The 27,938-nt window shown below is 39.5% G+C and overlaps 1 protein-coding gene across 8 annotated transcripts in view; it reads left to right on the top strand.

The window, feature by feature from the left end:
- LOC121947483 (neural cell adhesion molecule L1-like protein) overlaps positions 1-27,938 on the top strand; it is a 72,743-nt gene that overhangs the window by 4,644 nt on the left and 40,161 nt on the right. For 5 of the 8 annotated variants that reach the window (XM_042492563.1, XM_042492562.1, XM_042492557.1 and 2 more), the window contains exons 1-17: positions 13,564-13,685; positions 16,368-16,438; positions 16,527-16,702; positions 17,052-17,160; positions 17,300-17,466; positions 17,607-17,729; positions 20,052-20,222; positions 21,476-21,514; positions 21,720-21,831; positions 22,043-22,224; positions 22,338-22,472; positions 23,279-23,419; positions 24,442-24,553; positions 25,254-25,417; positions 26,084-26,249; positions 27,222-27,346; positions 27,550-27,654. In XM_042492563.1, the coding sequence (XP_042348497.1) occupies positions 13,671-13,685; positions 16,368-16,438; positions 16,527-16,702; positions 17,052-17,160; positions 17,300-17,466; positions 17,607-17,729; positions 20,052-20,222; positions 21,476-21,514; positions 21,720-21,831; positions 22,043-22,224; positions 22,338-22,472; positions 23,279-23,419; positions 24,442-24,553; positions 25,254-25,417; positions 26,084-26,249; positions 27,222-27,346; positions 27,550-27,654 (2,113 nt within the window). In that variant the 5' untranslated portion in view covers positions 13,564-13,670. Of the gene's footprint in view, positions 1-9,469; positions 9,533-13,563; positions 13,686-16,367; positions 16,439-16,526; positions 16,703-17,051; positions 17,161-17,299; positions 17,467-17,606; positions 17,730-20,051; positions 20,223-21,475; positions 21,515-21,719; positions 21,832-22,042; positions 22,225-22,337; positions 22,473-23,278; positions 23,420-24,441; positions 24,554-25,253; positions 25,418-26,083; positions 26,250-27,221; positions 27,347-27,549; positions 27,655-27,938 lie in introns of those variants that run through there. The other 3 variants (XM_042492561.1, XM_042492559.1, XM_042492560.1) reach the window with 3 other exon arrangements.

Genomic DNA, 27,938 nt, shown 5'->3' with positions numbered 1-27,938 from the left:
TTTGGAATGCTTGTGAAATATTTACAGGAGTCACTGACACAGGAACTTGCCACCGTCAACACATCAGTTTAAATTAGAGGGGTCACTGTCAGAAACTAATTGTGTCTTCAGCATGTCTGCCTTTTCACATTTGTTGACAGATTTGTTGGCATCAAAACTTTCACCCATCAAGGGATTAAGCTTGTATGAAATGTCTTTAAAATTCCTAGTCAATCTTTCCAGCGTAGATGCCAGCAGTCTTGTTACCATGGTGTCTGGCTTTCTGCCTCTCAACTCTGGCACCTCCTAACAACCCAGAGCAAAGGTCGTGACCACTCCAGCCAACAACTGTTTGGTGAAATCAACGCCTCACACAGGGGGCACAAATAACTTTGCACCCTGTCTGAAATGGAGTAACTGAAGTTTCTCCAGCAAGCACAAGAGGAGTGGGATGATCCGGCTTCGAGGGCGGTCATGTAGCCTCCCTCTACCCCCCATGCTGCACTTTCAGGAGTTTTTGTGCAAGTTCAATTGACAATAGGCTGCATTCCTCCTAGCAAGGGAGGAACATGGTTTGCTGGCACTCGAAATGCTCTTCATGGCATTAATATGGAGTCCTGCTTTTGAACAGTGCCCTCACTGTTGAGACCCCTCTTTCAAGACAAACGCTCACTTTGAGATAGAAATACAGAAATAAATTGTGACATACAGCACATCATCTTGTTGACAGTGACAGCATGTTCCAGTTGCCAGACTATGAAGTAAACATCCTCCTCTGCCTGTGGTCACCACCTGCAGATTTTTCAGTGGATCATCACAAACTTTGTTTTGTTTTGGTACCAGAACCTGTGGCGAGGAGGGCAACTTTAGATAGTCTTGTTCAAAATCAAGACATGTCTCACAATCAACATTAAATCTCGCTGTACAGCGAGCATGTGTGAGGAAACATAATAAGAGGTTCTTTATGTTTGACAGGAGTAAAGAATTTGGCTATGACGCATGGTTTTCATGTTCATACATGTTCTCCTGCGGATGATCTACATGAGCCTAAACAAGTCATTGAAGGCTCAAAACACCTCTGTTTTAGTTCATCCATTGCAGCATTCCCAGTGTTTTCCTTGATTCTCAGTTTTGTATAAAGTTAACAGTATTCATCCTTTACCTAATTGAAAGTAGTATAATGACAAAAATAGTGAATTACAAGTAAAAGTCCTGCATTCTTAATTTTATCTGAGTAAAACTGGACATCCACAAAATGTGCTTTAAGTATCAGAGTATTTATATTTGTACTGAAATAATTAATTGGATTAATTGTTTTAGCTATAAAACACCAGAAAATAGTGAACTGTTTCTCAAATGTCACAAATGAACTGTTTTTTTTTTTTTACCAACAGTCAGGAAAAAATAAACATTTAGTTTATTAGAATGAATGACAAAGACCCCGTTTACACCTTGCATTAAAATACATTTTCTGTAATCGGATAGTGCTTGACCACATCAATGTAGGATGGATTTTGATGTGATTGGCCAAATTATCCTCAGAGGTGGTCAGGGAACAATGTGACCACATTGAGGAAAAGTGTAAATACGATTGCGTTTTCAACCCTCATGCAACAATAACATGAGTAGAAATGTGTAAACGGTCTTTTTCTAACCTTAAGCAAACCATTGATTGTATATAAAGACAAATGAGCAGTTCCCCAAAAGTGAAGCAAAACAACTTGATCGACCCCTGGTGGCTGTCTGCTGTACAGGTCATAAACCCCAGCCCCTCCATGTTAGCAAATGGGACAAGCTAAAAGATCAAAGTACGCTTATTTTTCCAAATTGTTTTCTGACATTTAAGGTAGTTCTTATCACACTGACATATGTTCAAGTGGTAATTTTTCTGATACGTTAATTAGTTATTTGATGCTACAAAAAAGGGGATTTAGTGACATGATTGATAACTATGTGCCGATCAGTGTGCTCATGATCAGTGGTGCTGCTCGCAACTGTCGGACGGGTGTATGCCTCGAAACTTGATACTGTGGGGATAACTAATGTGCAGACTCAGGCTTCAAATGACCTCATCAGTGCAAGATGACAGCGACTGTATCTGGGATATTTTGGCTTCATTTTTGTGGGAAGAGAATGAAGACGTGTTGTCCATCTTCATATACATTCATCGGTGCTAACACCACTGGGTACGTTGTACAGATTGGACAAGCATGTTTGAATTTAGTGTGTCATGGTATGTTGTTTTATCCCCCAGGCCTCTGAAATCCTTAGTTCTACTTTTATACCACACCATGGGAGGATTAACTTTGACCCTTGCTCTCAGCCCAATGATTTTGCTCATCCACCGCTGGCATTCCTAACAACGAGCTCTGAACTGAGTGTCTGTCTTTTCCTGCTGCTGGAATTTGATTCATATGCAAATGAGCTGAATTCCCATGGATTTCTCTCTCCTGCGCTGTAGATATCACCCCCCAAAACTTTCTGCTCCCCCATCTCGCTTTCTGTCTGTTATAATCTCTCTCTCGCTCCCTGCACCATTCACCAGGTCACAACCTCACTCACACTAATCTTACACAAGACTCTTGTTTGCAGTTCTACCTTTAGAGCAGGTGTTCATATGCATCTGCATTGTCATCAGGCCATGTAAAGGTTCAGGCAAATCAGCATGCATCCCCCTGCTTGTCAGATATGCTCTTTTGAATAGAAAAAGGTGAGGCAGCTTGAAACATTTGTTTTGACTTGAATTTCTGACTTTCCCCTGGTATAAATCTGCACATCGCAGTGCAGTATTATTTATTTTTGTTACATTAAAAATGAAGGACTGCTGACTATGATAATACCCTGGCTCCTGAAAACACTTTAAAGAGATACATAAATACTTTCTGATTGGTTTATAGGGGTGTGCTGAAATTTTATACCAGAATGCTGAACAAAATTCTGGTAATACAGTTAAACCACTGTCATTAATCTGCGTTAAAAGTATGTTAAACCATAGGTAGGCACAGTCATAGCAAGAGTCCTCCTGTTTCCTTCTGAAGTATTTGTTAATTCTTACTGGTGAAATGTTAGCTACAAGGTAACTTGTAAGGAAATGCCCCAATAGATTTGGATGTTTTTCTTCTCCACTTTACTCATAATAAACTTTGAGCATATTATAATTTAAGTGGTCTGGGAGAGATCTAGACTTTTGCACCCCCTCTTGGCTCTGTTTTCAATCTAAAGAAAATCTAGCCTGCAATGGGAGACTTTGGCCAACCACAGGTCATTTCAGAGACGGGGTATTCCTATTGGCTGTTGTACTAATACAGATGCGTGTGCACGTTCCTTCGAGGTCAGCCTGATTCAGTGATGAAGAATCCTGCAGTGATAGTTACTGACAATAACTGCCTATATGCAAAGCAACCCAAAAAAGGTAGATGGACTAAAAGAGTCTGACAATAAACAAAAAAGTCTGCTTTTTCCAGATTTCTGTCTACCCTAACTTTAAGATTCAGATAATAAACAGCCATTAATCATTAAAATAAAGCATCAATGGCTAATGGTCAATGTTGTTGATCTGGGAAATGAGACTTGTGCCTGTACCATACACACCTCACCCACACTCTGTATATGAGCATGTTTTGTTTTTTTTGTTTTTTTCAAATTTCTATATATTTCCAGTATTATTTTTTAACCAACAGCTGCATGTTGAATGTTCAGGAAAAAAACAGAACACATTCATTAGTAGCAGTAAGGGCTGTGCACTGCAGGTGTCTTCCTAATGTCTTCCTTACTCCTAGCAGCACCATGGTGTGAGAAAGTGAGGTATTTGATAATTGATAGCCAGCAGAATTGCCAGGGGGGATGTTGCAATCTCTGACTTACAGTAAACAGGCTTCAGTTGTTACTTGGCTCTGAATGTGAGAACAGCCACTGTGGGCTCAATCACAACCTGCCAACAAGTTCAGTGCTGATTTACAAACCTGACTGATGTTGCCACTTGTTATGTGGCCCACCTGTTCACATGCAGAAAGACATCAAGCAGTGTCTCATCTGCATACAGATTGATACGGGCCACCATGTCCTTCAGAACAATTTTTTTTACTTTGCTCTGGCACTTTCCTCCGTACACCAGCTCCCAAACTTCCGACCCAACACAGTGGAACCCCTAAAACACTCTTTAATGGACCCTTTCAATTGGGCGCGCAGACCAGAACAAACACTTTCATTCATGGTGTTCCAAAAATGCAAATGAAGCAAGGCCCTGACACTTTCACAGGGGTACCCCTGTCATGGGCCTGTGTAAGACAGCAGTGAGGCAGTGAGCAGTGATCACTCACACAGGGTGATGCAAGGTACAGCTCCTCTGTTTCCTGTCTCAAGAGTAATTTAGCCCTACTGAGTTGATGAGTCTTCTCAAGCGCCATTGGCTCTGCGCCATACCAATGACGTACCAGATTAAGGGCAAACTGGGTTAAAACAGGCTGAAATTGGAGTTAATTTCCACATAAAAAGCCTCATCTGCCTTTAGTGCTGCAATTGTAGCATATTTTATCCACCATCAGTCACCCTTATATTAGAATGACCCTGATTGTGTTTAGTTGACTTTTCTCACTGATTGAAATGACACGACTCATAAATGAAGTATCAGAGCTCTATTCTCTTCAAAACATTTCAATTTAAATAAAAGGTTGTTCTTGTCAGATTGATTATGTGTTGTGAGACCTTGTCGGCGCTTGCTTCACATGTGATGATGTTTAAGGAATAGCTTAAAGTGTGCACTTGGGTAAAGTGACTCAGTGTCTCTTGACATGTTGCAGCAGATGCTTCATAACTCAGTGATTGCCAGCGCATCATGAGTAAGCGGATAAGTAATTTATTTCAGATGAGTTTCTCACAAGTGTGATGATTCTGTAAATGCAGCAGCTACCATGCCAGATAAATTGCCTCTGCTGATTTTTTTTCTCCCACAGGCATGTAGCTAATTTAGAGAACTTCATCAATTAACTGCTGCCGCTTCAGAAATATTTGAGTTTTTATTTGTATTTTCTAGAAAGCTATCATGCATTTGACTGTGTATCATTATTGCCCCATATGCCAGAAATCATATTTTTTAATCTGCACAGATTATGCATAATACTTCTTAATGTCCCACACACTTATGGGATTGATGTCTTGGCTCAGACTCTCTTCATCCAGACAAACAGATGTTAAGGTAGAAATATTACAGCTCATCCTTTTCTGTCTTGTTTGAGAAGAAACTAAGCCGCAGGTGCGAGCCCTTTGAAGAAAGACCTGAATGTGTTTTTTTTCAAAGTGACAGGAAAATCACTCCTTCCTTTTTTTCTTGTCTTTTAGTCTGCCTAAAGCTTGAGTAATGACGCTCACAAACTGTATGTTTGGTGTTAAACGGGAAGGGTGGGAGCGGACATGTGGGAGAGTGAGAGTGTTAACAATGGTGTGTGCTTGCTACAAGACCAGACAGGTCTCGCCCTGAGGTGAGGCTTCACTACTTTCTGTGTTTGAGCCCTTTGGAGATGACGGCTAATCCCCAGGATCGAACAACAGCTGTTATTTCTAAACAACATGAAATGGCATTTATCACAACTTGTCACTATGTACATGGAAGTCTCTGAAGCTTCATGGGTGGCTGTTATTGTCAGTTCACCAATGAGAAGAGTAGTGAGATGAGAGGAGTTAAATGTGTCAACAAGTGTATTCACAGTCATTTGTCTCAACTGGAAACAGAAAATGTACTGCCATTACATATGGACAAAAGAATTTGTAATGGGTGGACGTACTGTTGATTGTAGGGTTGGGTGATGTCTAGCTTATTGGCACAATGAAAGATTGTGATGCATGGTGGATTTTTTGTTTTCGGGGGGGATGTGTGTGTTTTAGACGGTGAGTGACAGAAAGGGGGGAGGACAGGAGAATTATTACCATGGTGTTTCTGAAAGTTACTAATAACTTACTTGGTACACTGCTTTGTCACTTTTTGATCCATCTGCCATGACCCATCATATTTATGCACCAGTGAATTAAAGAAAAAGAGAATTGGCAGTCAGCCCAGGAGATGTGAGCAGATTCTGATCAATGATTGTGATGATGGCAAATCTTTACGATGGCCGTGACAAACTTGGTTGCTAAAAAATATACTATTTTGCCCATCTGGTAGCCTGCAGCTAATCTAGATTAATCCAAATTGTTACTTTTTAGACATGCCATTATCACCACCGGCAACATGCAGCTCATGTTGGTGTGGATGGACAGACGGATGGATGGGGTGGGGAGTTGGGGCTTTTAAATCAGGATGGTCAGCTCATCCATTTGCCAAACCTGAGTTAATTGTTATATTTTGCTATAGCTAAACCAATAGCTGGAGAGCAGTTATTTGATTAATAAATGCATACAAATTTCCTTATATACTCAGACACAAATGGAGCTTCATAAGAAAAGCAGAACCATCACATCCCACTTTATCCATTAAACAAAAAGTTAAATGAATAAAGTATAAAAACTAGAGACCAGAAATGATTACTTTGATACGGCCATTCTTACTACTCTTTTTTTTTTTTTTTTTTTTTTTTTTTTTTAAGATTGTGTATTGGCTTTTGGGCCAATTTTGAAACTGAATCTGTGGCAGCTGTGGCAAGGACACAGCCTTTGTACATGGGTTGCCCGCTCTACCAGGTGAGCTTCTGGGCACCCCAGTAGTACACCAGCCTTCATGTTGATCTGAACTACATACTTGTGAAGTTTTGGACTGCATCTTGCACAATTACAGTATCACAGTGACAAAATTTGTCCACAAATAGACAGACAGGCAGACAGACATAAACACCTGGGAAAATTCTCAAAATTATTTCTGTGGTACTTCCTGCTACAATAGGAGTCTCGTGGACCACGTTTTGCCATGATGACATACACAAGCACACATGAGCTTACAAGGTGACAATAGCAGCCGTTGCGACATTGTCTCAGCTGGTAATAATTATGTACACAAGTTCCGGCACATTTCAAGTTGTCTGTGAGGAATGTATTGTCTCAAAAAACTGAATTCTCACTTGTAGCGTTTTATGTCAGTGGTGCTAATCCTGCTCATAAATAGACACACACAGTGACAGCACTGTATTCATGGGTCCTCTGTCATGAGCAACGAAAGACACAAAAATAATTGTTAAAGAAAATTAAAGACATAGTCCTTATTGTGTATGCAAGAAGAATAGTCTCCCCACTACCAAAATTTAAAACGTAAGAAGTACTGGGACCTTTTATGAGACCTAAACTAACTGACGATTTTTAATACATTGCCACTGTAAAATAAAATATTGTGGTTATTAGTAAGTTATTATTCCATTATACCTGTCATTATTAACAGTTAAATTTATAAACACAGCACTTTCATCCTCTAAAATGTTTTTTCTTTTAAGACAAACTTTTGCAAATTTATCTTAGGTCAAAATACTAAAGGACTGAACATATACAAATAGTGGCCTTGATGCAAAATTTCTTCTTTTTTCTGGACTTCTTAAAAAAGACTTAACCAACCCAACTAAATGCCACTTTAGGCCTTCAAGATTATCCCATAAACTAATTACTAGCTTAGTTCAGGCCATAGAGCACAGCACTGCTCCCTTATCTGGCGCTCTGCAACAGAGATGAACAATGTGTCAGCATGAAGGAAGGTGTGAAGAGGTCTTCATGTGGCCTCAGTGTTTGAAAGGAGGAAGCTGAGTTTGACTGTTTGTCTCCACACTGTCTCTCTCTCTCTCTGCTGCTTGCTGTGGCAAACTGATTAAGCCCCTGAATGCCGCCCTTTGTTACTCATCACTTCTGTGAGGGACGTGTTTCTATAGTGATTCATGTTGTTTCCTAGCTTGTGTCACTCAACATTCTTGTTGTTGTTGTTGTTGTAACTTGTTTTAATGGAAATTCTGTTTTTGCAATAATTCATTATCATATCTCCACATTTTCAGTGAGGGGGAAATATTCTTCCACAAAAGCAAAAGGAGTAGAGGAGAGAAAATGGGTTTGTGCAGGAAATGCCCAACCTTATAGGTCTGTGTTTTGGTATCAGGTATTTAAGGTTATAAGAGCGTGCAGACTGTTTGCGTGCCAGGCTGACTCCTGTTTATAGAGGCAACACTTCACATGTCATTCGACAAAGGGCTGTGTGCCAGCGCAGGAAGTACTTAAAGGGATAGTTAGGGTTTTTTTTTAAGTGGCTAGGGAAGTGTGAGGTACTTATTCATAGTAAGTGTATAGCATTCAGTAGAGGTCAGTCAGATGGTCCTAATTAATAAGAAGCTGGTGTACTGCCACGAAAGCTAAGCAATGTACTGCTGTGGACGGGGGCAGAAGCAAAATGTATTTCAGCCACCTTAAAAAAAAGTTCCACCCAAAAAAAATCAACATCAGTTTAAGTGTACATTGTATCTGGAATATTTCCAGTACTTTAACTTGCCATTAGACAGCCCTTTCTGAACTGAAGCCATTATATCCATCTATACACTCTTCAAAACTGCCAGACTCCATTGACAAACACCATAATTTTACCTCGAAGAACATGGGAGCTGTTGGTCTATCACTTTCTAGATCAGTTAGTTAATTAGTGTTATTATCCAAACTAACCCTTTAAGACACCAAAGTCACACAAGAGCACAAACTGACTAACCGATGGAGGCAGCAGTAGACCAGCGACTCCTGTGTTCTGCGATGTAAAATTAAAGGAGTCTGATGGCTTTGAAGAGAGCATAGGACAGAGTGCTTCAGTTAACGTTGGAAAGGGCTGCAAGGTAAACAGCGAAAAATGTTCTCAAGAAGATACACACCTAAACTGTTATGGATTTTTATTAGCTGGCAAAATTATGTTTTTGCTGCTGCCCCTGTCCACAGCAGCACAAAGGTGCTACCCATACCTGCTTCTCCAAATTAAAGGCATGCCAACCGACATCAACTGTGTAATACACTGACTGACTGTGAATAAATACCTCATACAACCCCACGTAAAAAATCTGGTGGCACCAAATGAGCAACAGACCTCCAAAAATTTCCACACAACATATGTGCTCTGTAAAAGTAACATTTGGTTACATTTAAAGAATGGTCGGGGGAAAAAAACACTGTTCTGACGTTAAAAAGCTGAATGAGCATGTCTTAATGACCTCAAAACCTATGTGATATGCAGAGATTAATCAGAAGCAAATAGTGTATCAGTATAAGTGTGTGTCTAGGTTAAAAACATCATATATATGCCAACGGAGTGTGAAATAAAAGTTATAGCAGGGTAAACGTGACATGCTTTGTTTTTGTTTTTGAGTGTTTCAAGGTTTTGAAATATGAGCTGCACACGCTTTGGCCTTAAACCTGTTTTGCTTGTATACCATGTAAAAGTGTAGAGCTTAACATAATACAGGAAGCACAGGCTCAATGTGGATGTGTGTGGAGTTGTTTGTGTGAATTCCAGGCATACATGATTACAAGCTTGTTGAAATGCTCGAGGGACTCAAACAGAGACACGGCACACGTTACTGCACCATTAGGTAATTATGAGGATGCACTGACCTTCCAGGTAAGGTTACTTGTTGTTATTTATGACCTTGACCAGCTTAAGACCTTGATTTGTTTAGAGAGAAATTCAGCTATGGCTGTTAAGCCCACATGGTATGTCAGTTAGGCTATACTGCATTTTTAAAACCTCACTTCACTTGAAAGGCGAATGTTTTCTCTCCTCATTGGTCTAGACAAAACCGAAAGAATTGATTACTGTCCTAAATTAGGAGGCTACTTTACAGTTTATTTGATATCATCATTCAGATATAGATAGCACTACAAGACTTTTTGGAATTAGTGTAGTACAACTGTTGTTTTAATATGTGCAAATATGATTACAATAAGTGAGACTTCTATCATCCACAGAAAAGCTGTAAATCAAAGAGTATTTTTCAAGAAGCCTAGATAATGAGCGTAGATGAAGAGATGTATTAGACTCACAAAAGGTAATCACTCAGCGTCTACAGAGATCTGTCACTCACATAGCAACATGTAGCAAAGATGGTAACCACGTCAGATGTACCAGAAATACACATAGAAACCAGTCAGGTGCAGAATATTCAGAAACAAGCTTCTCAAAGCCCTGATTCTTTTGCATGTGGTTTTGGGGTTTCAGTAGATCAGTATAATAGTTTTTACTGAAAAGCTCAGCAGCGTGAACACATGCATGAAAGTTTTCCTGAGGCAGCTAGAAAATTTGCTTAACTAAACATTCTTTACTATTACATCCTGGATTTCAAGAATAAGACCTTAAGTGTCCTGAACTATGTGTAGCCTCCTTTAAAAAAAAAAAAGCAGAGAGATGTTTTTTGGGGTTTTTTTTGGAAAAGCACTCTAGTATTTGTTTATGTATAGAGTTTGTCTGAGGGCTGGCTTTCTCTCTGTCAGTCCCAGCAGATTTTTATGGGTGTCTGAAACCTCCTCAATCATTGCTGTCATTGTTTGCGTTGACAGCAAAGCTTGTCACGATGTGTGTCTTTCTTGTCTGCAGTCGTATGTCTGCTTGTGTTAAGTGTCTACACATGGTGTTGTGTCAGTTAACACTCGCTGACATCTTTTCTGTTGTGATTTCAGACAGTGTAAGAGAGTGATGAATGGGTCACAACCGTGGCTGCCGTTTTAATAGATTTACAGTACATACTTACAGTAGGTGTGCCTGCTGACCTTCTGCCCTCTCTTTAATTATACTCATTACATGCACGCTTATGTTTACAGATATTTTAACCCAGTCATCTCATGATGCAGTGTGTCAAGCTTTTCGCAAGTTTGTTTGGAAGGTATTTTGAAATTGCTATGCATTTGTAGCTGTGCATAAAGACAGAAGAAAAAGACTTGTAATTATCAGAAAGCACCAGAGGCAAGGACTGTTGGGGAGGAAATGCATTGTGACAAAAGCGCGGGGCAGGGCAACCTATTCAGTTAGTCACCACAGGGGATTGAGATGCCAATGGAGACGTGAAGTCGGAATTCACAAATGATGTCGTCTCTCGTTTGTTTTAACATTCACGCTAATTTCACCAGCACAATGAAATGGGTCATGAGTAGAGACCCTGAAAACATTTGGCATAGTCCTGCTCATTCTCATTTGTTTACGCACTTGTGTGAGTGTCAGTCAGCTGTGAGTCATATTTAGACCAATGATACTTTGAATCTAAAATATGTTAATACACGTATTTTGTATGTGTATTTTAATACACATTTAATTGCAAATATTTGGTATTGTCCAAGGTAGTATGACAATGTCAGTAAGTGGACCTCTGACCGTTGGGTGGGTGAGTCTGCTCCTGTTCATGTAGTGAACTGTATTCTAGTTTAAACATTATTTTATGTTTGTTCAGCATTTTTTTTGTAATAATTTCCACAACAAAAAAAAAATGAAAGGCTAAACATAAAACTTTTTTAAGGACAAAAGTTCACAAAATCTAAATTCCACACAAAATTGAGCTGTCTTATTTCACACAAACACACACACACAGAGAAAAGAGAAAGTGTCATCATTGATACAGCTGCAGCCATCATTTTCTCAATTCATTAATTAGTTGTTTAATTGATAAAGTGACAAAAGTAGCAAAAACAGTTCATCACAGTTTTCCAGTGTAAAAGGAGATGTGTTTAAATGTCCCATTTTGTCTGACCAACAGTCCAAAGCCCCCAAATATTCTGTTTCCAAAGGCAGTTGAGGATGAGATCAATCGATTATCAGCAAAGCTGCAGATTAGTCTTCTGTTGATTAACTAATTACTGATTAAGTGACAAATTATTTCGGCTCTTGAAATATATGACTTAACATTCTGTATTATATTGTAAAATATATATTACACAAGATTATTTATGTAATTTTGAAGAAAGATCGTTGATTGGTGAGTCTCATTATTGGGTTGCCAAATACAGATGACCGTGGTTTGATAGTCGCATTGAACCACTAACCTCAAACTTTGGTATTTTTCAACCTACGAATGAGACTCACCAACCAACTTTCTTTCTCCAGAACTGCATACTGAACCTTTATCATCGATCTGTTCTGTAGTATATTCAGTCTCCTTTCCTTTTTGTTTCCACAACATACAGCCAGGTGCCTCTATATTTACTTAGACCAGACCAGAGTCTGTTTGACCACAGTGCAGCTATTGTCTTTTGATTTACATTAATCCTTTGTGCACATGCTCCCATGTCTACATAGCATGCCAAGCCTTGAGTGAACATGCAAGTCCGTTAAGCTGTGTCTTGAAGGTTTGTTTCTCAATATTTACAGAAGCCATGCTCTCTGACACATGGAAAAGGATCATTTTGAAGTGATGACACTGTCTAAAATGGACTGTATAATTATGGCCAGCCGTTCTGAACTGACAATGACTTAAGTTAATTGCAGGCAAGTCGGAATCCGTGACTAATTTATAAATTTAAGGCAGAATAAAAAGTATGGTCTCCTAGGTAATGTCAGTTTATTTATCTGCAAATAAACACAAAATCAAATTGACTTATGGAAGACATATTTTTTTTATTCAGCAGAGTCATGCAGGTAAGCTCATTTTACCTGTAGAGCTGCTCACCAAAGCTTTCCTCCAAACCTTCTCCACTTTAGAATAGTTCATCTCAGGGTAAAGAGCTTGCACTTCCTAATTTCGGGCTTTAATTCGTTTGGCTGTGAATGTCAACTCTCTTTTCTCGCAGGTTGGATGACCCTGCAGGGCTGTGTGTGCATTGCTTACCCTGATAGTATGGTATTTATGTCTCCATTAAGTCAAAACAATGTTATAGATCAAATCCCCATTATTCTTAAATACAATGCAAATCTGGAAAAAAACTCTAAACTCTGAACTGTGTCTGTTGAGCCACCTGTATTGCGGATAACATCCAGACACCTCCGCATAAAAGGGATATTTAAGTTGTTTGAATGGTTGCAAGACAAATGTATATATTCAAGTGAATTATCTTTTTACGTATCACTGTGCTGGCTTGATAAAATCTGTATAAGAAAAAAAATGGAAAAAAATAAAATCATAAAGATCCTAGTAGCCTGCTATCAACAACATTATGTCTATTTCAGGCATGTTCTCCCGTGCCTCCATCTTTCAATACCCTAGAGCAATGCAAGGAGATGAAAATACACAAAGCCTCTGGTCCACTGAGAGAATATGACTCCCTTTTCTTTTCAATGGAGCTAAGACACATTGCATTAAAATCATTGAGAAGGAGCTGGGTGTAAATGGGCGTGTATAGTTTGTGAAAGGCAAAATGGAGGGATCCTGGAAAAAAGAGAGAGATAATGAGAGAAAGAGAAGGGGAGATATGCCTGTACTTCCTCTCCACCCATTCTTTAATGCTTACTGAGTAGCCCTGCAGTGCAGGCTTTGTCCTAGTCATTGTCACAGGCTTAGAGAGCCTCTTTGCCAAGTGAGAGGCTTTGGCGACATATGTCACTTCAGTGAGTCTGCTGTCGCTCCTTTAGCTGCTTGAGTGGAGGGGCGGGCAGGGAGGCGTGCCCGCCCCTGTGGGGGAGGAACAACGTGAGGTTGAGGAGGAAGGACATGTCAGAGATGTTGGTTCAGAGAGAGTTGTTGGAATGATCCCTTGATGGTCCTGTCCCATACTTTTTTTTATGGACTTGTAGTGCGGCTGCCTTGGGCCCTCTGCTAGAGGTGGACTTAAGATGTAGAATGACTCAAAAACCAGTGAGTATAACTTCATGAAAAGTTTGCTAACATCAGTCCCTTCCTGTACTAACTGTCTTATCTATATGAGTAGAAAAATGCATGTACAGATAATTTCTGCATAACTTTTCAGTCTTGATTTGCGGCTACACATTCATAGTCTGTAGTTTTATGAGGGAGGTTGAACTAAGTTCGAGTTTACAGAAAGGGAGGGGGTCATTGTATACAGTGTTGGCAAGGATTAGTCATGTAGTAGTCACACTCTTAGTGCTCTGGCCAACTATTGGTTTAGGAAACACAATCCCTGCGGATTTCTGGCTATGATCTGCCATGTGTTCAGGTAACAGATCCCTCTGCTCCCAAAACAAATGCTTTGTTATCTGTTTATATAGGGACTCCACCCCATTTTTCACGCTCTAAAGATTTTGGCTTTTAAACGGTCTGTCAGCTTTGTTTGAGTTGTCATTAAAGTGTAAGGTTTACAGATTACCACGTGTCTATGAAAGTTAGTAATCTGCCTGACACACAAGTTCCTCGGGTGTGCATTAGGCAGTGGATTTGCTGTGCATGAATGAAAGTTGCCTGTTGGTTGTTGTCGTGTTGCCAGGATCAACACAAATCTGGATAAAAGGTCCCACTTCTCATGTCACTGGTGGACTGTGGGCCTGCCACCTTAACAAGTATGCTCTGCTGGGCTGATGTGGTTTTCTGCCTGTGATTTAAATCACAATACTGCCACTTAAGTTTTTACTTGTGCAGCAGTGCTGTAGGTGGTCTTGAATGCAAAGCTGTATTTGTGTGTGCAGTCGTGCACGTGAGGGAGTGTATGTGTGCCTCTGTTTGTGAATTAAATTATACAATTGCAATAGCCTGAGAAAGAGAGAGGCTTACAGCTTTATTACAACATGAAAATGTATGTTTACTCCACTGGAACAAACATCTCGTCAGCTTTGTTTACTATTCTGTCTGTTAGAAGATAATCTCAAAAAGTCCTTATTGCAAATAATACTCTACCACAATCTCTCAATTTGTTTAATTGATTCTAAATTCAAGCAGCTTAATTCTGCATCTAGTCTATAACAATTACCACATTAACCTTTCTCACTAAGCAGGGACAACACATGCAGCTTTGCGTCCTTAGAAGAACCCTGAGTAGCACTCAGTCATTGTTAAGCAGCGTACTGTATGACTGCCGGAGCTCCCCGCCTTCATTCTCCTGATAGCAGGATTAGCTGGAGGGTGAACCCATTTGGCATTGCCAGTGCTTCTGCCACAGTCTCAGCACTGTGAGAACTAAGCTGTGAAATACTGACAGGCTTAGACCAATTTATAGTCTGCCATCTTGGATCTAGCGATCGTCGCAGACAGCGGCTTTGTGCCAGTTGGGTTTACTGTAAGCATGCCATGCGATGCCACCAGCCAGGCTTTACAGTTCAAAGGGTAATCTGCAGACAAGTGCTGTGCTGTGTTGTGCTATGACATTGCAACAATGAGCGACAACTATCGCTAAATGGCTTCTGTCCTTAGTGGGGCATTTTGCATACATTAAGCACAAATTCTCACAACTTGTTGCAGAACTTTAAGTTTCTCTTTTTTATACATGAAAAATATAAGATATTCATTGTGCAAACTGCTGAACAAACTGCCTAGATTATTCTAATGAACTAAAAATGAAGTATTTTAAATATGTAATTAGAAATAATTTTGTTGATCGCTCTCTACTACTCCCTGTGACTATTCTGCCTTTGAGTTCTAAGACTTAAAATCCATTCAATAAATGCCCTTTAGAAAGTCTACAATCACTTGCAAAACATCATGAAGAACATTTTTCTCACCCTGAGGCACAGCATATCTGAAAGGAAAATATAAAAAAATGTAACAGAGGGGATCTTAAATGTATGTAATTTGGATTATTGGACCAAAAAGCCCTCTGTGAAGTAAATGGGTTTGACAGGTTTTATGTTGTCATATTGTGTTTGTGTGCTTGCCTTCTGGTTTTCTTAACTTTTTCTTGGCAGTCAGCCATGTTATAAAGTGGGCTGTTTTCAACAATGCTACCTAACTTTGATTATTCACAGCCAATTTAGAGTAAAACAAACCTCCCTCCTATCCACCGCTGCTTCTGTCTGATTAGAGCAGATGCCCGTGGCTCTTGTTTTGCAATTCTTGGTCAGTTTCCTCAAGTCAAATTAGTTGATTTATGACCTTTATTTTTATGCCTCTGCACCGGTGATAGCCGTGGCTGGAGGCATTATGTGTTGGGTTGTCTGTCCATGGCATTCTCATGAACCAGGTATTTCAAGAACTCCTCGAAGAAATTTCTTTAGAATTAGCACAAACATCCAAGAATCAAGCATTAACTGATTAGGGTTTGGTGGTCAAAGGTCACTGTGACCTCACAAAACATGTTTTTGACCATAAATCAAGAATTCATGTACTAATTATGACACAATTTTGCACAAATGTAGGATAAAATGGTGGAGTGATGACATTTTATTTACAAAAGGTGAAAGTTCAATATGACATTATATGGTTCTGCAAAAACACTATTCTGGCCATTACTCAACACCATGACTGAAAGGAAGACATTTTGTCAGATACTGAATTGGTGACTATAATCTTGGGTGTCCACCTGAAACTGTGCTGATTGTATAGATCTTTGTTTGAAGGATCCAAGTTTTAGAATTTGTACTTTCTTTGCAGCAACATCCATGTTTGAAGCACTGTCAACCATCACGGCTACATAAGAGTCTGGACAGACATGGATGTGAACTGTAACTGCAACGTGACTGGTGTAAGGAGGCATACAGCTGTGAGGTGGTAATTGTAGTTTAAAACAAAATCTCATTCTGACTCCTCCAGGTCCTCTGTGCCTTACAAATCCCAAGTGACGCCAGTTGTTCTGCATCAACACATTCTCCTGATCTATACGGTCTTCATTAACCAGTGGAGGGTGATGAGGTTGGTGGGGAGCCTGCAGCTTGTTCTGCTTTTGGCCTTGACCTCCAGAGCCACAGGCCTGGACATCCCTCTGGAAGGTAATGACACTCATGACACTGATTAAGGTAAATCTTACATAATCAGTACTTAACCTCCAGTAAAGATGAAGCTGGTTTACAAGGTTTGATTGACATTTGATTGGAAGACAAAATCTTAATTATCCTATTTGTTTATTTAAGTGGTTGCTTTATTTGGCACCTGTGATTTCTTTTGTCTGTTTTACAATTTTCCAGATTATCGTGTTGTTGGCACACAGTTTTGCTTTATTACTGGCTTCTCAGCTTCATACTGGGCAGTAAAAAGGATTGCAGTGTGATCTTATATCAGAAATCGAATCACCAATGTTAAAATTTAACACTTGTGTTTGTATGACTGTTCATATTATAGTGGAGCAGCCTCCAACCATAATAAACCACACATCTGGTCCCATCATTGCCCTTCCTTTTGATTACACCATTACTATCACGTGTGAAGCCAGGGGCAACCCACCACCAAAGTAAGTGACATCAACATGATCGCTCATAATAACTGACTAAAAATGAATTGTAACAAGACATTATAGCTTTGATCTGTGCCACATAATACTCAGTATATGCTTGATTGATGAAAACCTGCTGTACATTTTGTTTCAACAGATACAGATGGACAAAAGATGGCAAAGATTTTATCCCTCCCCACATCATAGACGGTACTCTTGTGCTTCACAACAAGCGCCATGACCAGTATCAGGGTAAATACAGGTGCTACGCTTCTAACAATCTGGGAACTGCCATGACAGAGGAGATTGAACTGAAAGTTCCTAGTAAGTAACTATTACATGAGAAACTCATCAATTGTGTCACATTGCTGATTAAGACATTTCAAAGTCACCATATAAGTGAATTTCCATTTTCAAGTTTTCATTGGAAGATTTACCTTTTGTTAAATGTCTTTTTGTATTAGGTGTCCCCAAGTTCCCGAAGGAGGTGAATTTCCCCCTTGTTGTTAAGGAGGGAGAGCCAATCACCCTTGAGTGTAAGCCTCCAGAAGGTGTGGCCCCACGTCAGATCTACTGGATGACTCTTGGTATGCCAAGAACAAACTCTTTATGCTTGTGCTTGATATGAATTATATGTTTGTCGGTTGATTGATTGACCCCCCACGAAAAAACACTGAATGTTCTTCAACTTGTTCAAGCCTCTGCGTGACTTTTAGTTGTGCTTTACTTTTGTTACATTGATGGTGCGGAGATTGAAGGGGTAAATCAAGGCAGCCAGGAAGTGCAATGGACTTTAAAGGCAATTTGACATGTGGTCAGACCATATAATTACAACTTGTAGGTCCATGATGCCATAAGGCCCCAAAATTTTTTTCCCATAGACTTACTTTGGAAAAAAATGTTTTCAAATCAGTGGATACATTTTTTTAGTGTCACGACACCATATAAAATTACTCACTTTCACTTTTTGGATTATGCATTTGGTCTGATAACACTACAGAAGTCTAGAAGTAGAATAATTACATCATTTTATTCCCATTCAAGTTAGTGGAGGGATAAACTGGAAGTAACTGGCTAAGTCTCTTGTGCGCTTGCTCTATGGGACCAGTGATCCGGAAGATCTGGAGAATTTCATACCCACAAAGTCGAACTTTATTGATTTTATACACCACTGAGCAACTTTCTTTGGAATGAACAGAGCCTTGCCTCCAACACTGTATCTAGTTCCCTCTATACATCTAGGGGCAAAACACTTGTCCACCACTGCAGTCAGCCAGTAAAGGATCACAAATTAATGTTAGTCAGGACCGCCTAAACTGAGACCAAGATTTGACCAAGTCCAGAGTCTATTAAGACTGATACTAGACCAAGACTTTGACGAATTGAGATCAAGTCAAGACTAAGAACATATCAATGCAAGTCCCACATTGCATGTCACATGGAATGTACAAATAGGCAGTTCTCAAATTGATGGGAAAGATCCACAACCCCCCCCCCAAAAACAACCACAGAAAACAAATGCAGTGTACATACATATTTTATATATGTATGCATGTATAAGTGTACCATGAAAATGTCTTAATGAAATAATCAAAAGACAACTTTACCGTCTTTATTTAACACTCATTTTCTGCACAGGCAGTTTAGTGATACCCCTGCAATTGTTATCTTGACATATAATCAGACACAAGTCTCAAGACCAATCTTGAGTACTACAACAGTGCATCTATTTCATTGTGCTATGCATGGTTCTCGGGTGGGATAGTGTGGATATAGTGTGAGGATTTGTCAGCGTCACAGCTTTTCCAAGTTTCTCACAAATAAAAAAACAAGTAGCTGGCAACACCATGTGCTTTGGGAGAGTCACAAGGCTGTCCTTACCTTCCACTGGCCATCAGTGAAGTTATCAGTGACAATAAGAAGGAAAGTCAAGGAAAAGTACACACCTGAGGCCCACGACTTTATTCCCACCACTGCCAAAGAAACTGATTTACTGTGTAAGAAGTCACCTCAGTTCTGTCTGAAGTGCTTTGTCAATAGGGGCTGAGTTTTGTGTCCAACCCCTTGAGAGCTCCTCAGCCGTCTCCAACAAACCTGACTGATGTCAGAAAGAAAAACAGTTTTTAGGTACTGAAGTGGAGGGGGGCCTAGAGGCATGGAGCAGAGTAAATAAAAACACTTGAGCACAATTCTTTTTAAAAATTGTGTTTAAAATCTTTGTTTTTTATTTACTCCAAGTCTTCGTTTCACACATTGATATTTCTAGGGATTGTCACATACATGTCACATTGATACATCACAAATGATAAAAGATTCTTTGATGTTTGAAAAATACAACCACATCAAAGAAAACATAGCAGAACATAGCTCTCTGCATGCAGTCCACGTGCATTAGCTGAAAAAATATCTTCCACTTTCTTTTAGCGGCATAAAACATAAATCAGAACTGAACATGTTTTATAAGTTTACCTTGAACATTGACTTAACATCCAATGACTTAAGGCTATGACTTAAATCAAGCTGTTAAGTACTGTGAATGGGCTGACCAAGTAGTGATACAGAGTGTCGCTGACCCGTAACTTAAATAATGGCTCTATGTAAACCAAATACGCTGTCACAGTGCACTTATGACTCTACTGGTTCTATAAAAGGAAATTCTTAAGGGTATTTCCATTAACATCTTACTGTACATGAGGCCTCACTGTGTTGCAAATTGCTATCATGTGACCTGGGTCTCATAATGACGTTATTTTTAAAATAATTCATACACTTGTCCCTCTAGTGCACCCGATGGATATATTTAAGAACTTTTGTCCAATTTGTGCTCTCTAACCAGCCAAAATTAATCTCAAAAACAAAAGCTGTCTACTTCGATATCATGTCATTGATACAAATATGCTCTTTTCCAGGTCTCCAACACATTGAGCAGGATGAGAGGGTTTCCATGGGCATTGATGGCAACCTGTACTTCTCTAATGCCTTACAGAAAGACAGTCGACTGGACTACTGTTGCTTTGCTGCCTTCTCCAGAATACGCACCATTGTCCAGAAAACCGCCATGGCTGTCGTGGTCAAGAGCTGTAGGTTTACAAAATAATCTGTGTAGCTTTTACCAAAACACAGACAGCTGTGCTACCGTAGCTGACTTGTTATAGGAGCTTTATGTGACAGTCTGAGTCCGTTTGCACCAAGCTGTTACAAGCATTGAAAAATGAAACCAACGTGGAAGTGCCAAAAACTGCAGTTCCTACAATGGCCACTTGGAGCAGGCTTCAGAAGCCAGTCAGTCCCTGTATACGCACATTAATATGCCTAACTTTACATCTAATAATAATGTGTAAGGTTTGGCACAGAAAACTGTTATGGTCTCCGTAGCTAATTTCTCCCACCATGTCAACTGTGCCGGGGGGGGGGGGGCTTTGATATAACTTACCTTTTTACATTTTATAACAGCTCAAAGTTATGCATAATTATGGACAGGCGGCTTTGAGTGACAGGCTGTCTGAAGATAGTGCCCTGGCTTCTCAGTAAAATCAACCCCTCACTTCTCTACAGCAACGCCTTCTTGCCTAAATATGGTCACTTGTGTTTCCAAAAAACCAAGTGCCAAACTTGAGGCTTCAAATTGGGAGTTTACAAACCAATGGGTGACTTTATTGTAGCTACATCCATTATTCTAACAATCTGTGGTTTGCGCACAGTTCTCAAGATAGCAGTGACATAGCCAGCAGTTAAAAACGAATGGTGCTAAGTCAGCAACAGTGCTGACAGAGCAGAACAGTGTTAACCAGGGGGCAACCGAAAGGTAGGCCCTAAGCTTCCGCACTGCTGCCATCCTGACACAACCGGTGACTAGCATATGAGCACAGTTCACAGCAGCAGCGATTAGCTGGCCGGTGGGATACACACACTGGACTCACATGCACTAACATGCATGCCTGGCCCAATCGTTTACCACAACGCAAAACAGAGAAGCTTGGATTATAACACACACAGAGGTAGCGTGAATTCATCCTCTGCTCAGGATGCCAGTACTCCACTATATATTTACATGGTAAATAGTGTTTTGCTGCTATATTAATGCTCTAAATGTCATATACAGCTCCTTGAATCATGACACCAAGGACAGATCCTTTAGAAGTGAAAAGTAAATGGTTTTATGTCCAGGTATTTTTACGGTTATGGTTAAGACATTCCTCTCATGCAAGCCAAGAAGCAGGGCTTGCCTTGTCACGTTAATGCTCAAGGAAACTTATGACTCTGAATTGAGCAATACATGGAGGCAAACCATCACTACCAGTATCATTCTCACAGTGTTTTGTTTTTGTTCCAGTAAAACCTGACAATGAATCTGCTGAGAGCGGCAATGCCAGTGAGTAATATGCACACATCAAAGCCCTAACACACTATAAATCAAAGCACATTTCTTGTCAAGAGAACAGACAACATAGTTGGTTTATAAGTTGCAAAGAAGTACAAATGACAGATTGATTTTTCATCTTTGTATATATTATCTGACACTTGATTAAAAGTATGAAGATGACTGAGGAAGACCATTCTCTTTATGTTGGATGCAGCTGTAGCCCCCCCAGTGAGAATACCTGGCCTGCTGCTGCCCTCTGGTGTTCAGACGGAGAAGGTGCTGTTGAAGGGACAGAATCTGCAGCTTGAGTGCATACCAGAGGGATAGTATGTATACATGCTATAGCATCACATTATCACTCTGTATAATATCACTATCTATCTATCTATTGATCTATCGATCTATCGATCTATCTATCTATCTATCTATCTATCGATCTCTCTATCTATCTATCTATCTATCTATCGATCTCTCTCTCTCTCTCTCTATATATATATATATATGCTACTGTGTCTCATAATGTGTTTTATGCTGTAGTCCCACTCCGACAGTGAGTTGGATGAAAATGGGGGACAAGCTGCCTCCACGGAAAATATTGAAAAACTTCGGAAAGCTGCTGTTCATATCTTCTGTCGACGAGATGGATGATGGGAAGTACATGTGTAGAGCCCAGAACTCTGCTGGAGAGGCTGTCCACTACTTTGATGTAATAGTGGAAGGTAGGAGCTAATCATGCATGTACTTGTTGGTGAAAGCTGTTTCCACGGGGACAAGTTTTTTTTGATAGTTTTTTTTGACTCAGACCAACACAAGTCTTCTTAACATCTCCCAGAGCCGCCAAAGTGGCTGACAGAGCCTCCTCAGAGCCAGCTGACTGTGATTGGGTCTGATGTTCACATCAAGTGCTCGGTCAGTGGAAAACCACCGCCAGACATAACATGGAGGAGGAATGGAGAGTTTTTCAGAGGTGAGTGGGAATAATGCTAGGTGTGGTTTGTGCATCTTTTGCCACTGGGCAGGAGGACGATGCAGCGAGCCGCTACATCAAACTTCAACCACACCAGTTCAAGTCGACAAGCTGCTATTCTGCAAAGTGTTCTTCAAAGCTCAAGCTGGATTCCTAGACAGTGAATAACAGAGACAACACTAAGTATACAGTGATGCTATTGAAAAGTAATGCTGGCCATTTATTTACTGATTATTAGTACATGTCAGAAGTAGAGTTATAATGCACAAATCTATGGATAATAATTATGTACTCTAATTATTATTGAATGTCTTAGCAAGGAATGCAGCACCACCATGCAGCAGTGGTGTAACTTCAAGGTCCATACTGTAAATGTTTTAAAGTATTTTTTAATTTATTTTTGCAATTATTTTCCTTACTTGCTAATGTGATATTAATTAAAGTTATCATTTTAAAATGAGTTAATTTGCTCAGAACTTCTCAAGATTTACTTTTATCTAACATTTACTGTCACATTGTATTTGATGTGAAAGTTTTTGTTTAACTCTAACATTTCCTAACTAAATACATTTTTTTGACCACTTTTCCATTTTTATTTGAAAAAAAACCAAAACAACTTCAGTATTCTGTTAATATTAATTAATCAATCAACGTATCATTTCAGCTCTAATGTTTATCAGATTTTTTTTTTTTTTAAATTTTAAATATTAACATCAGCGTTAGCCTAATAAATGTTGGTTTCTCTTTGGTCTATCCTTATGACATGATTTTAATGTCATGTGTTTTTGTCTGCATGTTGCTGTCAGATGACCCAAAGAGCAACAGACGAGTGCTTGATGACACTGTGGTGCTCCATGATGCCAGCCCAGAGGACAGTGCTGTCTATCAGTGTGAAGCCTCCAACAGTCATGGCAAAATTCTGGCCAACATTAACATCATGGTCATGAGTGAGTATCACAGCAAGACTTAAATCTAGAACAGCTGGAGAGGACATAGTTATTAAATAACAAACACAATAGCCACTTTATCAGCTTTACACCTGGCTCTGGGAAATGTAATGGAGTTTGTGTGGGCTCAATAGCATTTCAGGGTTCCTTCAGATTCTGAGGTGGTTCATTCTCTTTACAAACCTTGCTTTATCTGGTCCCAATTGTTCTTAGGGCACATTATTATTATTTTGAAAGCATAACATTAGATAATAACCTTAACGGACAGCTTTCTCCATATGTTTACTGTAGCTTCTTCTTCTACTTCTACTGTCCTCTATTTACTCTACAGTTCTTCAGAAGTCATACTGTAAATGGCTGCATTACAATTTGCCTTTCAAGGTTTTGTTGTTCAGTATATGTGAGTCATAGTCTGGAGGAGTAGAGGTTAAGTTAAACGGAGGTTTACCAAATAAAGAGGCTCACAAAGACAGATCGCGTCCCTGCTGGCCTCTGTTCCTTTATCTTCTGTGTCTCAAAGCAACCTTTTTAGCCTTCCCTTTTTATCTGTGTATCTGAAGGATAAGGTGTAAAATTAGTAATCTAACATAAATGAGTATCTATATTAATGATTAATTTGTCAGCACACAAATTAAAATACAGCTCTGACGAGAATCTGTCAACACAACAGCACACATGCATGTACATACATAAATGTATATATTCATATACTCGCACACACACAAACACACACACACACACACACACACACACACAAATATATATATAATCCAGAAATGGCATGAACAACATGTCATCCTGTAGAGCAAGTCCAGTTCTTTCATTTTTTATCAATTTGAGATGAGATTTTTTTTTTTTTACTTTATATCTCTTAAGGTGGTAGAGGAGGTGTGATGCCTGCATCTGACTTATATGTGTTTTCAGTAATCTGCTCTTCTGTCCCCATTTCTTGTGAAAAAATTCTCATGGGCAATAACTTGACATTTGGGCAGCTATAATCTCTCCTCCCTCCCCTCTCACAGATATGGCTCCTCAGATTTTGACAAGGGACTATGAAGAGTACAGTGTAGTAGTGGGAGGGAACATCACCATGAACTGCAGTGTTTTCAGCTCCCCACCCCCCACCATCACCTGGTAAGTGATTACCAGGATGAACAGGTTTATTAATGTGGATGACATCTGTCTGTGAGAAGTTTTACATTTTTACACTCAGTGTTAAAACAGAAGAACTTCACGGCAGTTATTTAGTGTGTTTTTTTTAGTCAGGGAACAGATTACACCACATCACTGGTGTACAGATATCTGTGCTGTAGTCCGAAGAATAAACCAGATTGCACAATCCCTCAGCGCTTCAGGTGTCTGCCTTAAATGGGTGTTGACATTTATGTCTGTTTAATGAGATCATCTTCTTCTGTTCCTTGAACTCGGGCTAATTAAACCTATTAACTATCACTGCAGCTCTGTGTCAGTTCTACAAAGAGGGAAATAGGATCTCACTAGGGCACTCCATGACAAAACACTTTACAAAGAACCTCAGAAGAGGATACTTCTTCTTATTCTATTAGATAATATTACACTTTTTTTTCTTTCAATTGAATTATGGCACAATAATACACAGAAGATGATACTTTATGGGAGAGAAATCTCACTGTTCATGAAGATTGCAAAAATAAAATAGATGGATAGCAAGGCTCAAATCTGATACTACCATACTTGCTTGAAAAAAAATCAGGCTGAAATTGTTGCACCTTAATTGGCAAGGCACGATTTGCACTTCTGCTGCTGCTAAGTTCTACACACGTGCTAAAATAGGTGTGAAAACTTTCTCTCCTAGGGCCAGAGATGAGACTCCAGAAACCATGGAAGGGGAACGATTTTTTTCTGTGGGTGGATCTTTGCAAATCATCAATGCAGAAAAAAACGACAGTGGGAAGTATGTGTGTGTTGCCTCTAACGCAGAGGGCAAGTCAGCTGTCACTGCTGTGCTGGATGTGAAAGGTACCTTGGCAACATGATGAGTACGCTTGTCTTTGCAAAGGATTATTCAATATTCAAGGGCCAGTTCACACATATGACAAACATTTTTTAAATGTTTCTATTTGCTTGGCTGATGAGGGGTGGAGGAAAAGTTAATTTTTTGTTTCATTTTTCAACATTGTTCAAGACGGCTTTGGCTTCAGTTTAAGAACTGGAAAGTAGATTTTTCAACACACCGCTGTGACTGATCACGTAGTTAAAAACCAGCTGGTCTGTCCCTGTTTTGTCTTTTGAAACATACTTGTGCTGAACAGCCAATAAATATCTCAGCATCTATACTTAAAATCCATCTTTCATTGATGTTATGAAGAGATGCAGCATAAATAATAATGCGGTGGTAGATATTTAGACAACTGTTTTCTGAGGACATTTCATGAATGCAAATCACCATGGAAATTTATTGAGCAATATCAAGACATTTCCATTTTGATTACTCATTGCACAAATCAAAGAGGCAGTTACTGCAAGAGGGACTCATTTATAAAGTAAATAATTTGGCTCGACTTCATATATTCACATCTTATTTGAGGCATGCAGAAACTATGAATAATTATTTTCTCTGGCCAGAGTCTAACGAGACATATATTATCTTATCTGTTTAATGTATGTAATTTTTTTTATCTTTAGACCCTACAAAAATAGTATTTCCACCTGAGGATGTGCAGATCATCAGTGGGACCACAGCTCAGCTGATGTGCCAGGCGGAGTATGATAAAAGCCTGCGAGGTACCTTTGAGATTGTGTGGAGGAAGGATGGTGAGGAGCTTCCACTTTCCTTTGAGGGAAATTCCAGGTGGGTGGATGTGGTTTGATAATGTTTCTGTCAATTTTCAGGTGTGTTTTTGCTGAAATTGCATTGTTGAGTGTCTTTATCTTTATGCTAATGATAGGAAAGAAATAATACATGAAAAATCCCAAAAGCTTTGTGTCTTATCCTGCTCAGTAGAGGGTCATAGTCAGGGGATTTTATGTCTGTTAAAAGGTTCTGTATGCAACATTCAGGGCATTAATTGGCAGCAAACCACTTTTTGCTATGTAAAGATATAGTGGAGTAATGGCATCCTGAGCAAAGAATGACATTGTGCTACCTCTGTGTGTATTGTGATTTATAGTTGTGATAAACTTGTCCAGCTGCACATGCAACCCTAGATTCCAGTTCCTCCCTGGTTAACACCGTTAGCTCTGTCAGCAGGGTGGCTTTTCTTTCAGTGTTGACAACTCTTTTCAATGAAAGTAACACTAGCTCTAAAAATTGCCTAAAATTGTCAGATCATGACTTACGCTGATTTGCATGTTGGTGATGTCATTGCACATTTATAGAAGTATTAAAATTAGACTCAATAGAAGAATTCTCAACAAAACATTTTGAATGGCATGAGAGTGATGGCCTTTACAACAGCGCACCACATTGTCACGCTGCCAGTCCAGAGAGCAGGAGCATCAATGTAACCATAAAAATTTACTACAACTGAACTTCCACAGCAAGTGGTGTCTCCTCTCCGCTTGCCTGTCCAGCACCTACTGTACAGTGAAAGAGTGAGAGAACCAGTGGTGATAGTGGAAAATAAGGCATAAACCATGACTGATGTCATTATGCGCATTTTGATGCAGATCCAGACTGAGTTAAAAAAAACAAAAAACTTTTCCATTTATTAAAATCAACAACTATGTGTGCAGGAGTGTGTAGCTTTGGTGAAGGTTCTGCTCACTGACTGACTGAATTTATATTCCAGCTATGTACTAACAATTGTGCTCTTATGTTCAGATACTTTGCAGATGATGACATGCTGCAGATCATGAACGTGAACCTGAGTGATCAGGGAATATACACATGCATTGCTAGAACCAGCCTAGATGAGGACAGTGCCACTGCTCTTCTAACCGTGCTGGGTAAGATGCTCTTTTAAATAATACAGTATGGAATATCATTAATGATTATTTAATTACCAATTCTCCAGAAGGAATTAGATTATATTGTATTGTGGTTTAAATGTCAGTATTATGTTTAACCCCTGCAGATATTTCCGATATTACATTAACATTAGATGCTACTGAGAATCTAATGCTGTTGTATGTATTTTTTTGTGTTGCAGATGTTCCTGATGCTCCATTTAAAGTGAAGATATCAGAACTAAAGAGTCCGAGAAATGTTTACCTGTCTTGGGTACCTGGAAGTGATCACAACAGCTCTGTAACAGGTAGGATTTAGCGTAAAAGAAGGGGAAAATCTGAAGTCTGAGAGATGTGGTGGTGGTGCTAATGCAACAGAGATTCAGCATTTTCTGGGAGACCATTAACATTTCCTTGTATAACTGTGTACTGTTGTGACTGTTTGTTGTTAGTTGCATGTTACTTAATTTTTTCAGCCTACATAAGGATGTAATTACTATGTAATTATGGTGTAATTTCAAAATAACTAGAGCAAGGAAATCAGGCAAGTGGGCATTTGTCAACTCTTGGCATCCCAAAGACACACCCAGGC

Source organism: Plectropomus leopardus, chromosome 8 (genome assembly GCF_008729295.1).
Source record: "Plectropomus leopardus isolate mb chromosome 8, YSFRI_Pleo_2.0, whole genome shotgun sequence".
Taxonomy (NCBI): Eukaryota; Metazoa; Chordata; class Actinopteri; order Perciformes; family Serranidae; genus Plectropomus; species Plectropomus leopardus.
This window is presented reverse-complemented; position numbering and strand designations above follow the sequence as displayed.